Below are 18,708 nucleotides of genomic sequence, written 5' to 3'. Positions count from 1 at the left end.
TATTTGCACTGAAGTTATTCATAAATGCTTACTTGTGTTGGCGGGCACAGGGAAAATACAGGATTTAACCCTGCACTGATATTGGATAAGAACGCATTTATTTCAGTTGAATATGAATTGTTGCATGATTAGGTAACAACAACAAAGCGTAACGCTACCTTACTCGGCTGCTTACTCTTAATGGTGAACGGGAGGCTCAAAAGGCGCTATAGGCAGTTTCGCAGATATGCGCCTCTTGTCGTCTCGCTTCTTTTAGATTAAAAAACCTTTGAACTTAAAAAGGGTCATAGATGTTGAAAACCCCATGTTTCTTTACCCAGATGAGAAATTAACTCCATCTGTAGCATTAGTATGTGAGCTGGTTTCAAAGAAGAGCGCAGAAAATCGATGCTGATTTCCCGTTCAACAATGACTACATTATACAGCCTGTTTCATCGTTATAGAACCAGCTTGGTATATCAATTTGCAAGTATTATAATCTCCTCGAGTATCCGCATTGACATATATCATCCCTATCTACCAGGCATATCACAAATTAAACTAAACCGAAAGCACGAAACAAGCTAAAGATTCATGCCATATAGGTTTACACAAGAGCGCAATTGCCCCTACACCCCCTTATTTATGTTGTGATAAATGAACGGCTCGGCAAACACACCTCTATGAGACCAAGGCAACGCGCCTATTGTGTTCTTTAAGCACCTGCATACAGCTAAGTTCACAAATCTATACAAAAAATACAAATGTATGGAGTCTGATAAAGGTTGGCACTGTATCCAGGTAAGAGTCTAATATTGAACCTAGCTGTTTGACTCTTCCTCCATTAGACTTGTATTTGCAGTAACAGGTTAATTTGTCGCCAGTCTCTACTCTGTTCTGTAAACCTTGTTGACATATCATCCAGAAAAGTAAGTTACAATTTTCGAAGCCTAAGGGCCAGACGACGACTCAGACCCGGTTGTATTGGAGTGAAGTATTCGACACCACCTCACCGCAGCCCGAAACTAACCTGTTATCAAACGTTTCAGTGTTAGGATTTGTACGCTACAGGTTAAAGGGTAGGTGCGACTTAAACGTTTCGACGTTAAACATCGTGTCGTCAGGTGACATTGAAAGTGATACGAGAGAGCGAGTGAACTGTGTACTTGTGTCTAAGACTGGAGGAGAGAGGAAAGTACGTGTGTAGTTAACGAGGCATTCATAGAGTAGCGCACTTTCGTCTGGAAAATGACGTGAACTTAGACGATGCACGTCTTAAATCGTTCAAGATGTGGACGAAGAATGTGGCGATACAGTAGATAACAAGTAGGGTTGTTCATTTCACTACTTTGTTATATTCATATATTTGCTGATACTGTAGGTAATGGCAGAGGCCATGTTTGCTCGCTATGGGTTAACATCCAACGCTGAAAATGTTGTCACATTACTACAGAAAAAAATTTAAGTAGTTATGTAATATTGTAATAATTTGAATAAATCTCACAACGCTGTCTTCTCATTCTCAGTGTTACCATAGGAAACCAAAACATTGCTGATGTATTATATAACACGTTTTCAGTGCACATATATTACTTATAGTTTTTTCACATTGAAGTTGAAAAAGCCTATATGCACCCGGTTGTTGTCGCGATGTAGGTAGATAACTACATAGGAAGGGTGATTTTTCTCTTTGTTTCCCCTTCGTCTCTTTACAGAACACCCCCTGTATCATGCAGTTGTGTTTGAAATGGTATTATGTCATCTTATTTTTCATTATGTGTCTGTAATGATGTCCATGGTGATGCTAATATTTTGTTGACATTTCAGAAAAAGATGAGGCACAAATGTGGCGATAACACAATTGCCAAGCAATCCAGGTGATAAAACGCAGACAGAAGCAAGGCAGGACTTATTTTTAAAGGTGACAAAAAAGGTAACCGAGAAAATGGCGGATGCAAAGGCGAGAAAAACCTTCGAATTTCGGATGTCAAAGAAAGTGGCTGAACTTACTCAGGTGGTTCACATGCTTTTTACTCGCAATCACGAGAGGGAAGTTGAGATAGAAGCTCTCAAAGATGCATACGAACACGAAATATCCCTTCTTATTAAAGATGCCAAGAGCAGGATAGAGGCAGAAGAAAATAAAGTAAAAGAAATGGAACAAAAAGGAGCCGCTGAAGGCGAAAAATTCAAATCACTTCTTGAAATTGAAATGCGGCAGCGGGAAACTGAACTTCAGAAGAGAATTGAACAAAAGGACAAGCAATTATCTGAAGAGAAACGAGAGTGCCAAAGTTTACGAGACATGCTCATCAATGCTCAAAAAGACATAGAAAATTTGAGACAGGGGGTCACCGATGATCTCAATTCTAAAAAGGATGAACTGATTTTGAAGGAAAGAGAGATAGAAAATTTAAAAAGGACTGTAGGCAATATGGAGAGGAAAATGAAGGAAAAAGAGCGAGAGACAGAGGATATTGTCGCAGAATTAGAAGAAACTAACTCAAAGCTTCTAAAAGAAATTGAACGACTTCGGGAGTTGCTCGAGGAATCTTCAGAATCAAAGGAAGCGCTAACGATTAGGAATAAACAATTGGAAAGTGATTACAGAAATCTCAAAAAAGAACTCGCTAAAAAGTTCAGTGAGATGGCTAATAAGGGTGCTGCAAACAATACGGATTTTGATCCTAAACGAAGTACAAAAAGTCTCAATTATATGGTAAGGAAAGTTGGCACTGCCATAAGAAATTCCTGTAATGCATGTATTATCGACTGATCGTACTAAAATTCAATCATTATATATATATATCGTCTTGCTAAACATTTTATGGTATTTGACCGTTTCGCAAAGTCTCAATACATCGACACACTTACATAGACTATATGGTTGGTTAATTGGAAGAATCATTCTTGAATTTGCTATTTGTATAGATTTAGTTTATGTTTATCTCGAAATAAAGTTAAATGCTCAATACTTGGAAGATGAGAGAGGTCAGCACCCTTTTAGCAACACCAAGATTAATGTTTTTGTGCTGTTCTTTTAAGACGTGCTTTCTTCATTTTTCTCCCTCCTCATGTTTCTTCTTAAATTCTTTGTGTTGAATAGAGTGTATCTATCGAAAAATCTTTGTATCTTAGCAAGGTTATTTTCACTTTCATCGTGAAGTGCCATTCTGTACTTGCAGGAATACCACGATGAGTTAGAAAGGCTCCGACGAGAGGTGCAGCGCTACAAAATGGAACTCACAAATAGAGAGGGCAATTTTAACCGCATGTTTACTGACAAACAAAATGTGAGGGTGGATGGCAGAGCAGGTCGGTTTTCGATGCAACAACAACAATTTTTCCAGTCAGCAGTCCCAGCTACGGTACCACCTTTCAAAGTGATCCGTGAGAGGACGATAGCTTGTGCCGTTAGTGAGGGATATGACGCTTCTCAGGATGAATTCCAGGTGGGTCATCCCAACTGACATGTAGAAATAACGTTAACTATTTCTAAACATAATGAGAGAGAGAGAGGGGGGGGGGGGGGGAACTGTGTGTGCTTAGCATAAAATACAACTATCCTCAGTCCTCTACGCGTTTTTATATTTGAATAAGGCATCGACTAAGTCTGCGCGTAGGTCTGACTATATTTCTCTAATATGATGAATATGATTCGCTCTAGGTAAACTCATCACGATGTGCCTCTGCAACATCTTCTGGTCGCCGCCTGCCTCCCATGTTAGGAATGGACGCACGAAGCAGACTAAGTAGATTTATTCGCCCAAAACCTCCAGCAAAAGCAATGCTTTCCGGAAAATAACCAAATCAACGAACTTGTGAATCAAAACCTGCTTTTCCTCTTCTGAAAACATATATATCTATATATAGATCAATATTTGTAACAAGAGGAACCAAACGGATAGGTCCTATCCGATGCATAATACAAGTTCAAGAAATACAGCATACATTACACAGCATGTTTTTCTAACAACGTTTTTTTCTACCTTCATGTGCAAGTATAAGCTTTTGCTCAAAAGACAGTGTCTCATTTCATATAGTTTTGTCGTATAGTGAGGTATCACATAGCCATGGGTGTGATTGCGACTGGTGTGAAGACATAAGAAGTCACATTCACGTTAAGTCCTCCCTGAGGGATAACAGTTAAGTTTGTCAAACCAATATATATACATTATTGCAAGAGGACAACAACATATATTAGCCATAATAAATGACGATTGCATTCGCTTGCCTTCATTTCTTTCATAATACATGTAGTTAGGTCACCTGCTGACCAACTCATTTCAATCTACAGAGGGAACGTTATTATTTCTATCCTAGTTTCAATCTAGGATCCAACTTAGAATGTTGCATCCTTATTTCAATTTTGTTTTCTTCGGGTATCAGGTTCTATCTCCCTTCATTTGGAGTATTTTGACTGACGTTATCTTAATTTGTCCACCCGTTTCTGCCCTTCCAACCTTGTCCTGCATCAAGCAGTGACTCATGTATCAAAGACTAAGGACTACTAAAAAAATTGACAGCAAATGACAAATATGTTATTTAGCTGAAACGAAAAAAATAAAAAAAAGAAACAGAGGCAGATGCCCAAAATCCTTTTGATAGTTATGATTATCATAAAAATGTTATTATCATTATGATGATTATCACAGTTATCAATATTTAAAAAAATATTTACTGATACTACGAAAAGCAAGTAGCCCTTCACAAATATGTGACTTTCGACGGAGGTTTAGGGGGTGGTTTGGTGTGTGGGGCATACTCTTCCAAAAAAAATTGTACAATTTGTGGTGCTGTGAAGGAGTAAAGTTTGAAAATTAATACTTGTTGCATCGGGCCCAAGCTCGGTCCAAATAGTTCGTTCTGAATCAAAATTTGGTCTACTAGTAGGTTCTATGCCAATTTCCAGTTGGATCGATTGATAGGAAGTTTAAAGGTTTATACTTTTCCGAAAAGAACGTCTCATTTGAAACTGCTTTGAAACACCTATTTCGCGCAAGTTAAACGGAAAAGAAACACGAAAAGATAAAGCCTCCCCGACGGGGAATCGAACCCCGGTCTCCCGCGTGACAGGCGGGGATACTTACCACTATACTATCGAGGACTGGCTAATTCCTCATGGTTATTTTTAGTAACTTATACTTTTGTCAGGATGCTTTTTAACAAAAAGATCATTTTCACATCTAAACTTTATTAATTTATATCCCTTAATATATATACGTTTTTTATATATTTTTCTGTCTTCGTAACTCAATTTCAATGCCCTTTAAGCCCTTTATGATTTGACGTGACTTGCATTACTTTTAATGACGTTATTTGCATAAAGGAGATACTATCAGTGAGCATAAGTTGAAATATTCTCTTTTGTTTTTTGTTCCAAGAAAGCATTGAAGTAGGGTTTTTTATGACGAAGCAAAATATTCCTTGCGTCAGTGATTTGTAAAACCATAAATTTGGCAATTTATAGGGTGTTTCCCTGACTTCTATTTTTAGATTAATAAAAGTTCTACATCTGTCCAATGAAATTATCAAATGGAAACGAGGTCACAGACTCTCTGCATAACTCCGCCCTCCATAATACTTACACGCGCAGCGCCATGAAAACGTATGCATTAAATCAAGCTCGTAACTATGGCATATTAGGATTGTTCGGTTAAAGTAAGAGACAAGAAACTGTGAGTATTATGTGATCCGCTTATAATCTGTCTATAACGCCGTATTTTAAGCGCGTTCAACAAAATTAAAAAGGAAAACTTGACTTTGAACTACTCTCTTTGTCTGGAACAAAGAGGGCGTGTGTAGACTTGTTGAACTTGAGTTTGCTTACAGTAGCAGATTTTACTTCCATGCGAGATGGAGGGGCAGGATTTAGTGGCAGCAGAGTGCTTAGTGGCCATGTCGAATTCTCTTGCCAAGAATTTGGCAATCAAAGAAAGCAGTAGTGACGAAAGTGACTTTCAGGACAGTGATACATCGCCAGCGTTTCGTCCCTCCTCATGTTCGGAGCACGCAACAGCTGATCGAGACAAACGTGACCCCTCTTTGTTTATGGTGGCGAGGATCCTTGCAGATCTTAATAAAGTTCGTCAGACAACCCCAAGCCCAGTGGATCACGGTTATGAAAGTGATGAAATGAACCAAATGGACATGTCACCAGAAAGTCCGACAGGTCTTTTCGTTGATATCCCAAATGACCACCAATCTATGATCAAATCCGTTCACAAGGGTAACAAGCGGAGAGCGGTGTCTATGTCCCCAGTTTCAGATTTAGATGACTCCAGTAGCACATGTTCCAGACCTAAGAAGAAGGCAAAGAGAGGACAGCAACATAACCAGGGGAAGAGACTTCATAAATGTACATTCAGGGGGTGTGAGAAAGCATATGGGAAGAGTTCTCACCTGAAAGCACACTTGAGGACACACACAGGTGAGGGGTTTTACTTAAACTCTATTAAAATACTACAGCCTTAGTGTAACTATGACATCACTTAAATACTTGACTGTTTTAATGTCTGTCTATCATATATAGAAGGTGTAAATAGTTGCATGGAACCTGTATTTCCATGCAAGATATCTGCAACACTTCAAGATATTGCACAAGCAAATAGAAATACTTTCATGAGAGAAGTTATCTAACATCTGTCTGTCCCACCCTCAAATTAAAACACTATAAACATAAAATATATGCTAAAGTCAAAGGGATATCTTACGCAAATGTGTGTTTGAAACTGGTTAGACACCATATGAACTTAACGCATCGTTTCATGAAGTACTGTTAGTGAGATGCATAGTGTTGTATGAAACAGGTTTAATTGTAAGGTCTTACATGTTGTGTGTTTGTAAGTTGGTGCCCTTTGATAAGTGTTGTAGCCAGCCTAGTTGCTTATGGTCTTGTTTGATCAACACCACTGAAAATAAGGCAACCATGTTCAGGGGAAATGTCATTGTTTTTGGTTGTGAGTAGGTTGACAGGAGTACATTTCTCACCAAGGTTACATTTTCAATCAAGCTGTCATGTTTTTATTTAAGATTTTTTACACACTGATGATGGTTCTTAACCATGAAAAATAAAAATGATTGTGTGGTGTGAAGGACAGTGGAGGGATCAGTTGCCTTCCTACTCAACTGTAGCAACTGTTAAAGACTTTTAATAACATTGTCCACACTTGTGCAATATCTTAATCACCAAGAAAGCAACAGGTAACAAAACTCCTGATTGTTCATATTCCCTTGGTTTTTGTAACCATTTGCTGTTTGTAGGGAAAAGATGCGCTAAATGACTGTTAACTAGCAGCCGAATGACCACACTTTTATCCTGTGGTCATATTTGCTAACTTAGTAAGAATAAGACAGTTATGCAGACAAAGGTATATTATTCTGGTATTCTGTAAATTTGTCACACAGAAATAGCAATATGTTCTTGTTAATTCCAGTATAGCATATAATGTACAACTTGAAGCACTGATCAAGTCCCTTGGTGAATAATCCAACCTGGTTCGATTGTTGATATTAATATGCCATCTGAGAATGCAGTCTGCAGTATATTCTACCTTGTAGTGTAGCATATAATCTAAAGTCCATTGTCACTGGCTGTGGGCAACATTTCTGTTTGAAAGGAGTTGGTATTGAAAGTTAAATAAAAGGCTGTGTTTACTTTATAGAAAATTAAAAGGTCTCCGACCAGCAGGCTGTTTTACCTATAGAGCTGCAACCAGTTTATCATGAAATCAGCTGATCATGTAAACACTGTAGACTGAGACCGCATTGAGATAAAAGTTATGTTTGCGGTATGCTGGAATGAATATGTCTACTTCTTATTTAAATCAAATTGAAATCAAAAGTTTTGCAACAGTAAATCTTAACTATACATGTGTGGTCTTTATCAAAACAACAGAATAGTACTGTGTTAAATACAGCTACACTAAACTATTGTTCTAAGGCTTTGAATTTAGTTTAAGCCAAGAATTGAAAAGTACTTTGACTTTAATTCAACAAGGAGCAAAAATTTTTAAGACAGATTCCAAGAATATATCCAAACAATAGTTCAAAGTGGGTGTGTCACACTGTCTTGCAGTGCAGGCAGGAAAACATCAATAATGGTTGATAATGGCAAAGCATGGTAGCTGCCACTTTGCATGTCAACTTCTAGTTAAACTGGCGTTCAGTAAGTGGCAGCAGGAGTGATTAATTAATTGTGGGCTAATGATTGGTTTAAGAGGCCCCAGCTGTACCAATTGCTGAGAATGAAATGAAATGAGGAGAAAGTACTCTTGTGAGTAATAACCCTTCCTCCAAGGTGCATAATTGAAAAAATGGGGCTAGTTCAGTTGATTAGGCTTCAGGCTGGATGTAAAGTATCAGAGCTGTCCTGATTGATTTTGCTTTTCTTGTGCAACATATGTGAGACAGCTTAGACTTAGTTCTTGTGTGTTTGTTGTGTGCACTGTGCAAACTGTTATTAACCCACACCAATTACTAGAAAGTCATATTAATTAGTCATTAAACCATTTATTCTGGTATAGTTCCACAGGCCTTGCGAAGTATATCTGTTGGATCTTTAAGGCACTTTTCTTAATTGAATGGAATCCTTCAGGTTGTGATTTTTACAATGTAATTTTTACATTAAAGCAGTTTAATTTACAATAATTTACTGCTTTATCGTATTCACAATCGATACATTTTGATGAATTTGTCATTTCATTTCAGAATCAGCATGATTCCTACATACAATAGATAAAAAAGGGTGACAATTTGATATTTAGTCATGGTTTTAAAAACATTCCTTCTATACATATAACACCTCCTTGGTAGCCAGGTACACCTGCTTAGAGACATGTATCCAATATTTAGATGAAGTGGTGAAAATGAGGACAGCTAGTTATCCAATCATTGACATTGAGAAGTGATAATTTTTGTTTGGTCTCATATCAGGAAAGTCATGTCACAGAAATTATCTTTTATGGCCATAAATAGAGTCCAACATTAATCTAACATATAGTTTTTGGTCAGAAGTACTTGTAAATTCTCAGTATAAGTAAAGGACACATAAAATGTACAAATTGTTAGCTGCTGTTGGCTTTTTCAGGTTATTAAGAAAGAAATTATTAAAAGCCAGTAATAGTTAATATGAGAAATAATGTACATGTGTGTACACCTTTAAGGTATTATCTGGAGGTTGAAATGTGCATTGAAATTGGACTGTTTTTGATTTATGGCATTGCTTCTTTTTTTAGGGGAACGACCTTTTGCATGTAATTGGCCAGAATGTGGAAAGCGGTTTGCCAGATCTGATGAGCTAGCCCGTCATTATAGGACCCACACTGGTAAGTGAAGAGCTTGCAATGTCTATTTCAGCTTTGTGCTTACTCTAGCATGGCATGCTTTCCCACTTGATTACATAATTTATATGTCAAAGATAGGGTGGGGCAGCTTATATTTTCAATTTAGCATTGATTTGATTTGAAATTATATAGCTATTTGTCTAAAACAAAGCAGGTAGAGTGAGCCCAGTATTTGCAGTGTTTGGTTGATACCATAGCATTGACCTCCTTTCCAGTAACCTTACTTTAGGGTCACAGGAACCTTCTTTGGAAGGTGTCCCTAGATCCAGGTTGCCAGATATTATTTATGTAGCTGCATATGGGAGGAGGGAACAGAAACTAGCTGACTCTTTCAGTATCTCTGTTGTTTGTAAAGGGAGAATTGTGTTATTCTTTTTATAAAAGTTATGCAGATTCTTGTTATCTTGTACTAAGTTATAGCTATAAAATTACTGTGTTCGTGTTGGATGGCTTGATATCATTTTTACTTTAAAATTCAACTCAATTCAAGAGATATGTTTTGCAGAGCACTTAAATCTGCTGTTGGAAGGAAAAATAAGGATGTTTCATCCATTGTTATACTCGGTCTGTTTCTAGTTAAGGCCATTACAATGCTTAATAGAACCCCTGTCTGATTAACTCTCAGTTATGATTATGAAAGTAGAGAGAGCTTCTTATTTTTATCGTGTTACTGAAATTATTTCTGGACTCAGAGTGTGTACAATACAACACAGATGATGGTAATTTGTTTTGAAGAAAATTTTCTAATCGGGGTAGTTGCACCTTTTTGTGAAATGGTGATTTTTCAGAGTAGCTCCAGATTTTTTAGTTTAGATTCAAAGTTTTCTTAGTATGTGTAAATTTTGAATTTCAGAGGAATTAGTGTGTGTGTGTGTGTGTGTGTGCACACGCATAAGTGTGTAACTGTGCTGAAGTCTATAATGAATGAAGTGTTTACGAACAGATCAGCCAGATACAAAGTAAATGTATAGTGCACTAAAAGGTGAAATTTCCTGCAGAACATTTTGAGCATACCATTCCCTTTAAGATGTTTCAGATACCTGAAAGTTGTCCCTTCTGCCATAAGGCTAAGATAAGATAAGTGAAAGGCTGTAGTGGTAAATTAACTTACCCTGCCTGTTGCACATCTCTTATATTATGAGAAAGCTATAGAACTTGCACCATGGCTTTTTCTAATTTGATCCATTTACATAGACCTTTGCATTGATTTCATGCACACAGCAGTAGTGGCACATTAATTACTCTTTTTTTTGGGGGGGGGGGGGAATTTTGCAATATCCACTCATTTCTTTAATTAATGAAAAACAACTATCATACGTGTCAGTGGCCTATTGTAAACTTGTGTATGACTTTGCTTCTATTGTGGACATAGAATAGGAGTGGCATTTATTTCTAAGGTTTTTTTTAAATACTCTGACTGTTTATGTTTACTGATAGAAAAAAATACACAGTGAATGAAGAATGATTTTTCCCTATACCCCTTGGTAATTACAATATAGACTTTGTACATGTATGTGAAGCACAGCATCTGTCGGAACTGGAGTCTGATAATAATAATCTTCCTACTGGATATAATCACAGTTCAAATATGATTATTGGTGAATGCCAGGGGATAGGCAAACACAGTGTAATAGCAAGATGGAGTAATGTTAACTGCTGTAGACAGAAGGGAAGGGAGGTAGAACAGCGGGTCTCCTGTTATTTCTAAATTAAATCAAAATTGAACTTTGTGTAACTCTGGCTGTGTTTACATAAAGGTATTCTAAGTAGTATAAAAAAGACAATAAGCCATTATACTGGATAATGTAATCAACTGGTTGAAACAGTTTTTAACTAGAACAAGAAGTTTGTTTTGCCAGCAATGGTTGTAACCACCTATATTTGTACTTTTTTTATCTTTTTCAAAAATACAAGAAAATATTATTTGCAATATGCCCAATTGTTCAGTAAACACTTCACTGTCCAACAGGTGCATTAGATCATAATCCATGTCTTTCAACAATTATTACATCTTCTGTTTGATTCCACAGTAGACTTTTAAAAACAAATTGCCTGCCGAAGCATGGCAAAAAAAAAAAAAAGATGTCCATTTGAATAAGCAACTATACTTCAGTAAATGTGAGGTGGTGTTTAAAGAATAAAATTGCATTTGGAAAACCAAATTAAGTTAAAGAAGGGCCATAAAAAGTACTAATATACTAAATAAAGGTAACAGCTGTGTTCAGTAGTTGTCTTTGTGTTGAGGAAGTGAAGGTCCACTACAATGTAACCACTTCATAGGAAAGGTTTGCATTGCACTGTAAACCCAGACTTCATTCACATGGACCATCTTTATGGTACAGTTGTCCAGGGCCTGTCTTGTGCCTTTGTAATCACTACAATCAATATGTGTGTGTGTGTGTGTGTGTGTGTGTGTGTGTGTGTGTGTGTATACTTTGGCACTGTGATTGGTGATTGGCTAAGTTAAGAATGAGTATCTGCTTTATTTTATGCTGTTATTTATAGATACAGCACTTTGGTTGGGGTCCACACGTGTGTGTGTGTGTGTGTGTGTGTGTGTGTGTGTGTGAAAGAGAGAGGCACAGGACGAATCCTTTTTTTGCCTTGCTCTGCTTTTCTTGCTTGCAGGTTCAAGAGAAGTGGGTATCATGCCACCCTAATCCCCCTACCAACCCTTGGCTCTTTTCTGTATGTTAACATGTTGCTCAGGCTTTGAGAAAGACAGTTTTGATCCATGTGAACAGTACTGTCAACCCAGGTGATCATTGCTGAGTTGTGGCCACCTGTTCATTAGGTATGCATGTACACAGACAGCTGCTGTCCATTCCTTTCCTGCTGTAGTAGTCTTGCTGAAGTGTTAGGTGATAGCACCAGTTAATGACCTACAGCCTCTCGGCAGGTGGAGGGCAGTAATCTGATTGTGATTAGCTACAAGCTGGCTGTGGGCTTCTTTGTCCTCTGTGGCATTACCTGTCTGCCCTGGCAACCCTGGAGTGCTGGGATAATGCAGGGGGCCTGCTGACACTATGAGCAGGTGGAAATACCTCTTACTGTTAGAAGATAATGTCTAGGGTAGCTGGAGACCTGTTGGTTGCTGTATTGATTCCAGAGAGATGTATAACTGTATTTTATCAATGACCTGTATGCATGTTTCTTGCACATCTGTTATTATGGGATTGCTGTCAGTAGCTTACTATATATTTAGTGTTCTGCACTGTTTCCTAGTTTCAAAATGGGAGTAAAAGTAATGTTCTTATGTGTCACCTGGATAAGGATTTACAGTGGATGAAAATTGGAGCTTACCATTTTCTGAAATGTCTCAAATTAGAAGACAAATTTTCACAAAGTTCATGTTATCTTTGTAAAACCTTTGGTCTGGGGATCACACTGGTAAACATACTAATGGTTTGTTTATGACAGCATCAATCCACTTGTCAGTGTTGGACCAGTGTTGTGGTCTTCATTAACTGCAAACAATGGTCTTTGTTAGGTGATATTTGTAACATGGTTGATGACATCTGCATTTTTAATAGGGGCACAAAATATTGCCTGCACTGCAGGGGACATATCTGTCATATGTAATCAACCAGAATGGATTTGTAAAAACAAGAATACAAATACTAGTGGTAAAGGACATTCTTGAAAAGAAATTAATGTGGGGGTGTAATCAGGACAGAGCTTGTAAGCATAACAGAAATGCTTTATTTATTTAATGTTAAAAATCTCTGCAAGGAACATCGTATGTAGTGGGACTTAATATATTAACATACAACTGCCATGTATGCAATTATATATTGGTGTAAAGATGGTACACCTTTTACCCCTCCCCCATCCCTTTCCTCTTTATCAACCTTGATCTGTTGTTGGAAATTAAGATTTATTAATGCATAAGGGTTACCTTGTGTCATTGGCCTTGCTGAATGGCTTACATGTATATATGTATTACTATAGAAGTGTGTGGAGTTTGTATTATGTGAAGGCAGATGTTCCCAGCTCCAGGCAGGTGTACTGATGGTTTTTTGACATGGAGCTAAAAAGTCCAACTGTTGCTTACTTAGACAGGGCACACTTATCACCGTTTTGTAAATCAACATAGATTTTTCTTACCAAGGCTATTGATTTTTTTCTTTAGCTTAGCTTTGCAGCATAAGTTGATAACAAGGACACTACAAAGGCAATTTGTGTTTAAAGCTTGTGTGTTTAAGACCCTGTAATGACGAAGCACTTTTGTGATAATCACAAAATTCCCTATATATACAATTTGGAATCACTTTTGAAACACACTGATAAATGTTTGATCAATATGAAGTCCCCAAACTATAAACATTTCTTTGAAAGCAGTCAGATGATAAGTAAATAATTTCAGGGACACAGTGGTCACATGGAGTTTGGTTTCTTTGAAGCAGTGCCTATGCTATTCCTATTGTTAACTTAGTATTCAACAAGACATAATTTATGATTAGGTCACAGAAGGGGATAATTCAAATCCCTCTTGTTGTCTTGCCCGCTGCCACCCCCACCACTGCTTTGGTTATTTACTGAGATATTGCAAACTTGGGGGAAATGTCACTGTACTTGATTTGGTCCATTAGGCAGAATGGCAGTTTTTGTTTGTCATGTTTACTTTTCTGTGGTTGATATATATTTAAGAACCAGAAAGATAGGGAACTGTTTGATCACTGTTTGTACACAATGAGTGGCCTGGCATGTATTGCTTCAAAATCAATAGCGTTCAAGTCAACGAGTTGGCTTTTTATGCTGATCTTGACAAATACTTATACTGCTTTTGCAATGTACAAAATGTCAACACTTGCAAACATGTTGATATGAAGTGATAAAATGCAGTTTATTTTATTTGGTTTTTTTTTTTTTTTTTTTTTTTTTTTTTTTTTTTGAATCAACAAAAATTTTATATTTATCACTCCAAATGCAAGGAGTAATGGTTTTTGCCAACATCAAAACATTTTGACACCTAAAACCTTGTCTCATCTGATATTGTAATGTTCTTTGTGTCATCCAGAGTTGTAGAAAATCGCACGTTTAAACATGAACATGATAGTGAAAACAGATATTAAATTGGTGAAACATTTTCATGAAAAGCAAATTTATTTTGATATTTTTTCAGGGGAGAAGAACTTTGTGTGCCCTATCTGCGACAAGAGGTTCATGAGAAGTGATCACCTAAATAAGCATGCTCGCAGACATCCAGAATTTGACCCCAGCATGTTGAAGAAGGGCGGAGCAGTCCCACCCAGAAAAGAATCCACCATTGTAGAGTTCCCTCACTTCTCAGCAGCTGAATCTTCAAGTGTAGGACCATAGGCCTCCTGCATCTGTCATGTGCACATTTCAGTCTGTTGACTCTTTATTTTCATTGTCTATCTTTAGAATCAGGTTCAGTAACCATGTCAGGTTATGTTTTATTATTTTCTAGACATGTCATCTTTCCCAGCAAAAGTTTGAGCAATTTTGCTATAAACTAGAATTCTTATTCTTTCTTCAAACACACTAAAGTAAAATAATGGTTTACATATATTTATCATAATGCATTTATATTTATGCATTTGGGGGGATGTTTTCATGCAAGAAGCCACAAGTACTTTTGAGATTATGAAGTCTGTGCATTTAAAGAACTTAAAAAGGATCTTACCCCAACCAGGCTATGTGTTGAGGATGAAAATAAGTGTATATATTTATGTATCTATATATCAAAAGGCATGGCCAACTGAGTTAACAGCTTCCAATTCAGTATTGATGACAATTGTCATTTACTACAAGTAATAGTACAAAGCACTAGATTACCTCAGATGCCATAAACTTGCAGTGAGGTGATATGCTGGAGCACTTCTCAGGGGGGGAGGGGGTTGGGTGATGAGCAGTTTATCTTATCTTGTACTGCTAGCTGCTTGTATAAGTAGAAGTTTAGCATTTTGTAAGATCTGATAGAGGATTTCCAAGATGGCCTGTCATCCAGGATAAATTAATGAGAAATATGCATTAAGTTGTATGCAACTTGTTTCCTCTACTGATATTTGGTTATGGCTAAAAGAGAAAAACTTTTTTAATGTTTAAATTTTATTCTTTATGGTTAGATTGCTTGCCTATTTTCTACCCTTTTGAGACTGAAGAGACATGAAATCGCTCTCAAATATTAGCAGAAGGTGAAACACCTGCTAATTTGCCAAATTCAGGTAGTAGTTACCACTTGAAGCAGAAGAAATATATTGATTCTTTGACAATACTTATTAAACCTATAGTGGAAATGGTACAATGACTATATAAGTATTTAATAATGGTGCACAGGTGTCGCAGTCATGTTATACTTATATGTCCAGTGCGATAGTGTTCGTTCAGTTATGGAACTGTATTTCGAATCCCATTTTAACTTAAAGGCTAAACAGAGCTGATGGGCTTTGAAATGATTTTCATCAATATAGATATAAAATACAGCTGAATATTTCAGTGTGGTGCACTGTTTTACTTATATCAGCTGCACTATTGTCACTGATGAAAGTGAATACAACATTTCGGTTTCATTCACGTGTAGTCAGCATGGCAAGGCTGTTATAGTGTCTGTCCTTATAATTGATAGGCACTGAACATAATTGTTGCAAGACATTGGGCTGTCTGGTGCTTGCTGTTTTCTTATGAAATCTGCTGGAGTTAATTAATGTGAATATATTTATATATGAAGGTTGATGAAGAGATCTAAAGTCAATGTCACTGAGTGAAGCCTGCTGAGCAGTGCTTAGAATTGAATATAGTTTTATACTAAAAAGAAAGAGGGTGTGCTTCGTGGAATAGCCATGCAATTGGTGCATTTCACTTCATTCTAAAGGAAGGCAGAGCTGAAAAGAAAGTTCATTTTTTCATCAAGCTTTTTTAAGCTTGGTATCTTGGTACTATTTTAGTACAAAGTATATCTTAAGTGTACTGGATATAATAGAGTTTTCTGTGGAACATGTTGCATTTTTCATTTCAACATGGTTTCATAGCAATATGTACAAATCTTATCATAATTTCAGTTTGATGTTGAATCATTATTATCATTTTCTTTGCTTTTAGTATTGTGAAAAAATCAAAAGAAAAAATAGTATAGTGTTTTGGTTACATGTAAATTCAGTTTGTGATTGAATATATTATTTGTAAAAGCATTTACTTGCACACTTCACATTTATCTTATTTGTGATCAGTATGTTCTGTTTTATCTCAACAGGAGTACTAATTGTGTCATATATAACTGTATGTGTATAGCTATACAGACTGTATAGTGCTTTTCTTTTAGAATTTTTGAACTGCTTTGTTTTAAGATAAGTCTTTATCGAATCCACTGTGTACATAGTCCTTCATCTGTATATATATAAATATATATCTTTTAATCAGCAGTGTACTTAAAGACGAGTGAATGTGACAGTTGTGCAGCACTCTCCTCTAACACAATCAAAGCAATATGGTGTGTAGTTGAGAAATTGACTGGTGTGGTTTTAAATATGAGAATAAACCACATTATTTTATTACTGATTCAAGTTTAAGGTAAAATGTACAGTATTTATTTTATATATTTAAGAATAAAGAATGGTTGTTCAAAATATTTATTTTGTATTGTTTTGTCATTTACAAAACTGCAGTAGATTTATAGAATTCTATGATAAATCCTTGATTTTTCCGTACTTGAGACGATTTTCAGTTAACACTAAACAACGAAGGCACGCACTTGGCACCCTGAGCTTCAGAGCTAACTTGACACTAACCTTTTCACTGTAGCCTATCTCCATCGTGTCAAGTAACTTGACACGATGGAGATAGGCTACAGTGAAAAGGTTAGTGTCAAGTTAACTCTGAAGCTCAGGGTGGCACTTGGTGGATGCTCGTGTCCAGATAAAAGTAAATGGATGGAAGGAAGCATGGTTTTTCAAGACTCACCTACTTTGTTTTCACAACCCCACACAAAGACAATTTTTGTTTTGTCTAGTTATTTATCTCTTAGTTATTCATCGTTTTTGTATAGCACGTGCCATATGGGCATAGCAAACTAACTGCCAACTTTTTGTAGGCCCTATCACTTCCTAATTTATGATTGTTAAGTGAAAGGTAGGATTAAGTTTTGATGAATGGATAATGTTGCTTTTTAACTAGAAAAAAGTAATAACATCTTCCTATTTTGAAGTTTCAGACTTCATTGACATAAAAGCTGTTATCCAAACTACCCGCTCAGAGTTATCGCAAATAAAATTCAGCCGCACAGTCGATCACCAGACGCAAACTAGTTTTCAAATTGTTTCCTATTTGTAACTGAAGCTCCCAAGGCACACAACTCACTTGATCTTTTACACTTGGAGATGTCCATCATCTACTGGCAAATGTGATAGGTGTTCGACGTCGTGTCCGCATAAACATGAGCTCACGTTGCAATACCTCTTGAAATGACTGTGATCGCGTTTCCTAAATACAAGAAAATTGCAGAGGAAGCCGGCATATAAAACACATACTTTTAGGTTTAAAAACGTACTAACTATTAAAGGAAACATTGTGGAGAATTCCATCGGTGATAAAGTGATAAGGGAGCAAAGGAAAAAGAAAGGTATGTATTAACTTTTAGATAGTCTAAAATGCAGCCGCGTAAAAAGTGAAAACTCTTCTCTAAGTCATAGCCAATGTGAATGGGGTACAGTGGGATTAGGAATGATAAAACCGTTTTAATTATTTTTAAATTTTGTGATAAAACTTCAACGACCACAAACTGAAAAAAGACGTTCCCATTGTACCTCAAGTAAAACCCTGGCCAAAATTTAGATAACACGTTTTAAAGAATAAGTATCATTCCGAAAGATTTCTCATAAAAATTGGTTGTGGATCAGGTAAAAAATTCAGAATGACAAATGTGAGGGAAAGCAGCTCCGAGCAGAAATTGCCACGGAGTTTAAGGGGCCATTCAGAACAGGGGACTAACTAGTCTGAGGGCCAAATATGGCCGACCCACTTGAATACTTCCCCACGGGATGTTTATTCATTGTTTATTAGCGGATTAGGCGGCAAGCTTTATTTGATCGTCGGACTAGTTAGTCCCCTATTCTGAATGGTTTCTAAGTTTAAACATGCGCTAAAACCTGATGAAACAAGCATGACATAATCCTCTCACTTAGTCCAATTTTGCAACAGCTAGAACAAGCCTCTGGTGAAGAGGGTGTTATGATTACTATATTGTTACGATTATGATTGTAATAAATTCAACATTGTTTATCATTTTTTAAATCATGCTCTTCTCGAATGAGAAGACGCTTTTCGAGATGTCCAACACAAATGGTGGTAAGGTTAAAAACAGACCACACTACATTGCAAATATATTTAAACGTGTAGACCAAATACTGTTTTCTGGCATCAACAA

General features: G+C 36.7%; 2 protein-coding genes and 1 non-coding gene across 5 annotated transcripts; 2 read left to right on the top strand and 1 right to left on the bottom strand.

The window, feature by feature from the left end:
* The first annotated feature begins 635 nt into the window (after window positions 1–635).
* Window positions 636–4,206, top strand: LOC106178037 (uncharacterized). Of its 3 annotated transcripts, none has more exons than XM_013561037.2 (4): window positions 636–780; window positions 1,807–2,698; window positions 3,165–3,431; window positions 3,647–4,206. In XM_013561037.2, exons 2-4 carry the CDS (start codon window positions 1,925–1,927, stop codon window positions 3,782–3,784), a joined length of 1,179 nt encoding a protein of 392 aa, XP_013416491.1. In that variant the 5' UTR covers window positions 636–780; window positions 1,807–1,924; the 3' UTR covers window positions 3,785–4,206. The 3 variants fall into 3 exon arrangements, with proteins under 3 accessions (XP_013416491.1, XP_013416489.1, XP_013416490.1); XM_013561035.2 differs by lacking the exon at window positions 636–780 and adding an exon at window positions 787–1,058; XM_013561036.2 differs by lacking the exon at window positions 636–780 and adding an exon at window positions 1,124–1,305.
* An 808-nt stretch (window positions 4,207–5,014) lies between these two features.
* On the bottom strand, window positions 5,015–5,086 carry Trnad-guc (transfer RNA aspartic acid (anticodon GUC)). Its single transcript has one exon. It is a non-coding gene; the product is annotated as a tRNA-Asp (tRNA).
* Window positions 5,087–5,545: 459 nt separating this feature from the next.
* LOC106178117 (Krueppel-like factor 9) lies at window positions 5,546–16,914 on the top strand. The gene is made up of 3 exons (XM_013561173.2): window positions 5,546–6,409; window positions 9,216–9,305; window positions 14,449–16,914. Exons 1-3 carry the CDS (start codon window positions 5,836–5,838, stop codon window positions 14,643–14,645), a joined length of 861 nt encoding a protein of 286 aa, XP_013416627.1. The 5' UTR covers window positions 5,546–5,835; the 3' UTR covers window positions 14,646–16,914.
* The last annotated feature ends 1,794 nt before the right edge of the window (window positions 16,915–18,708 follow it).

The sequence above is a fragment of the Lingula anatina genome, chromosome 1 (genome assembly GCF_051362555.1).
Source record: "Lingula anatina isolate TDL-2025a chromosome 1, LinAna3.0, whole genome shotgun sequence".
NCBI classification, from domain to species: domain Eukaryota; kingdom Metazoa; phylum Brachiopoda; class Lingulata; order Lingulida; family Lingulidae; genus Lingula; species Lingula anatina.
This window is presented reverse-complemented; position numbering and strand designations above follow the sequence as displayed.